The 2,256-nt window shown below is 35.1% G+C and overlaps 1 protein-coding gene across 1 annotated transcript in view; it reads left to right on the top strand.

The window, feature by feature from the left end:
* The first annotated feature begins 1,273 nt into the window (after positions 1-1,273).
* Positions 1,274-2,256, top strand: part of LOC103136214 (basal body-orientation factor 1) — an 11,386-nt gene continuing 10,403 nt past the window's right edge. The window contains exons 1-3 of the mRNA XM_007549356.2: positions 1,274-1,665; positions 1,742-1,994; positions 2,068-2,133. Of these exons, the coding sequence (XP_007549418.1) occupies positions 1,622-1,665; positions 1,742-1,994; positions 2,068-2,133 (363 nt within the window). The 5' untranslated portion in view covers positions 1,274-1,621. The remainder of the gene's footprint in view (positions 1,666-1,741; positions 1,995-2,067; positions 2,134-2,256) is intronic.

The following is a 2,256-nucleotide window of genomic DNA, read 5'->3' as shown; positions in this document are numbered from 1 at the left end:
TTAGTGCTGCTAAATCTTCAAGAACAGGGATGTCCAAAGTGCGGTCGGTGTGCCATTTGTGGTCCTTTCAATCTGAATCTGGTTCTCAAACAACAGGTGCTGAAGCTGACTTTTAAAGTCAAATTTTCATCTTCTTAAATAAAAATATTTTGAAATTTAAGACCATTGCAATTATATTTATTTCAGAAAAAAATTTAATGATGTTGGCAGAGTGACTCCTGATTTCTGCTAGTAAGGAGATTAAAGATTCATAGGTACCTCTCATAAAAGTTTCAGGATGAAAAAAAAAAAAACATTAAATTGCTTTCAAAAGCTTTCTACTGTCTGGGCACTTTTGCTGTGGTACAGCCAAAAAGCCACATGTGACTCTGGATTTTCATATCCCATTTTTAGACCAACAAAATAGAAAACATTTGACCTTAAAAGTTAGAAAACTGACCACTCATCTTTTACTAAGGCAAATATTTTGCATACTATAAAATAGTGCCCTTTAAATTTATTGCTGAGCAGGTAAGAAGAAAATCAGTCACAAGAGAATAAGTTTGTTTTTTATTTGAAATTGTTGATTTTGGCCCATGTTTAAAAGGTTGGGCCCTTATCCAAATTAATGAGGAGGCATGTATATATTTATGAATGCATGTATAATTTTTTTTATCCCATGTGGATACAAATAGATCTTAATTTGTGCAACAAATTCTTGGTTTTAAAACATTGAGGTTGTCTGTTGTATGATCATTCTACCATGAAAAATGAGCAGTTAAATAAATATAAATAAATAAAAATCCAAAATAAATTTTCCATTCATGTTCAAAGCAAATCTAATGTATAGATAGAGGGGATTTGTGACAAAACTAATATGAGTCATTTTATATATCTATTATGTTATCAGAACCTTGTCATAAACCCTAAATATCTATGTTTTATAACTGGTCTGATGTAATATTCTATTCTTAAATGCACATCAACTGTTATGAGAAAACTTTCTTACATAACCAAAACAAAAGCTTGAAAACATCAATCTGTAGGTAATCTATATCATGTATTTCACTTATTAAATATGACTTATAGCCATTAGTCAACAGTTAAATATATGAAACTCACCTGTTTGAGATTGTATTTGTTGTGCTAGATTTAAGTAAAATTAATTTAATTTAGGAGTAAAACTGTCAGTGGGTGGGATTATCCATGCTTGAGTTAGACCAATGATTGGTCTAAATAAGGTATCTGTTGAACTTAGCCAATCAAATGTTAGCGGGTATTTTAATGAGCAAAAATGTACTTTTTTTTTTTTTTACTCATGCATGCGAATCACATTATAATAAAAAAAAAATACATATATTATGCATCTCATATATTGGACTGAAAATTAATTAGTAGATTTCACTTGGAATTATGTATCAAATTGTGTACTGACACACTTAAATGATAATGGATTTATTATTGTGCATGTGCATGTGCTAATATCCAGTGATTTGTTTCTTATTTACTGGACTGAGACACTACCAGGATACCCTGTATAATTTATTAAGAGTCACCATAGACACAGCCCAACAAATAGGCCAACTTACAGCAGCCATTGTTCACTACCAGCAGGTACCGGGTTTGTTGGGCCCCATCAGCCATGCCTTCAACTAAAACCTCCAAGTCTAAGCGGGAGAAACGCGGGTAAGTGCGGGTTATTTGCTGCGTTTACGTGCAAATAGAAAATCACAGCCCCCTTGCGGGTTTTATTCTGTCACAGGAAAGGAAAGAAAAGCTCCAAACATGAGCCAAAAACCGAGAAGGAGCCGGACTTGGAGACGGCCAGAGCCAACGCCGCGCTGTGGGAGCTGAAACTGAAGATCACCGAGCAGGATCTGTCCGACTACCGGGGCGCCCACCACAACATGGTCAGCATGAACGAGCAGCTCACCAATCAGCTGTTCCGCTGTGAGCAGAACTGTGTGGACATGACCGGGTATTGGCAGAAAGAAGTAGAGGACAGAGAGGAGAAGGTCAGGAGGCGATGAGGGGCATATAAATTAACAGACTGTAATGTAAATCTGAACTGAAATTCTAATCTCACAGATCAGGATGCTCGAAGACAAACTTAGAAAACAAGAGGCCATCGCACTTCTAGAGCGAAACAAACAGGTTGGTGTAAAGCACTGATTTTTATTTTTCTATCTATCTATCTATCTATCTATCTATCTATCTATCTATCTATCTATCTATCTATCTATCTATCTATCTATCTATCTATCTATCTATCTATCT

Source organism: Poecilia formosa, unplaced genomic scaffold (genome assembly GCF_000485575.1).
Source record: "Poecilia formosa unplaced genomic scaffold, Poecilia_formosa-5.1.2 Scaffold30, whole genome shotgun sequence".
NCBI lineage: Eukaryota > Metazoa > Chordata > Actinopteri > Cyprinodontiformes > Poeciliidae > Poecilia > Poecilia formosa.
This window is presented reverse-complemented; position numbering and strand designations above follow the sequence as displayed.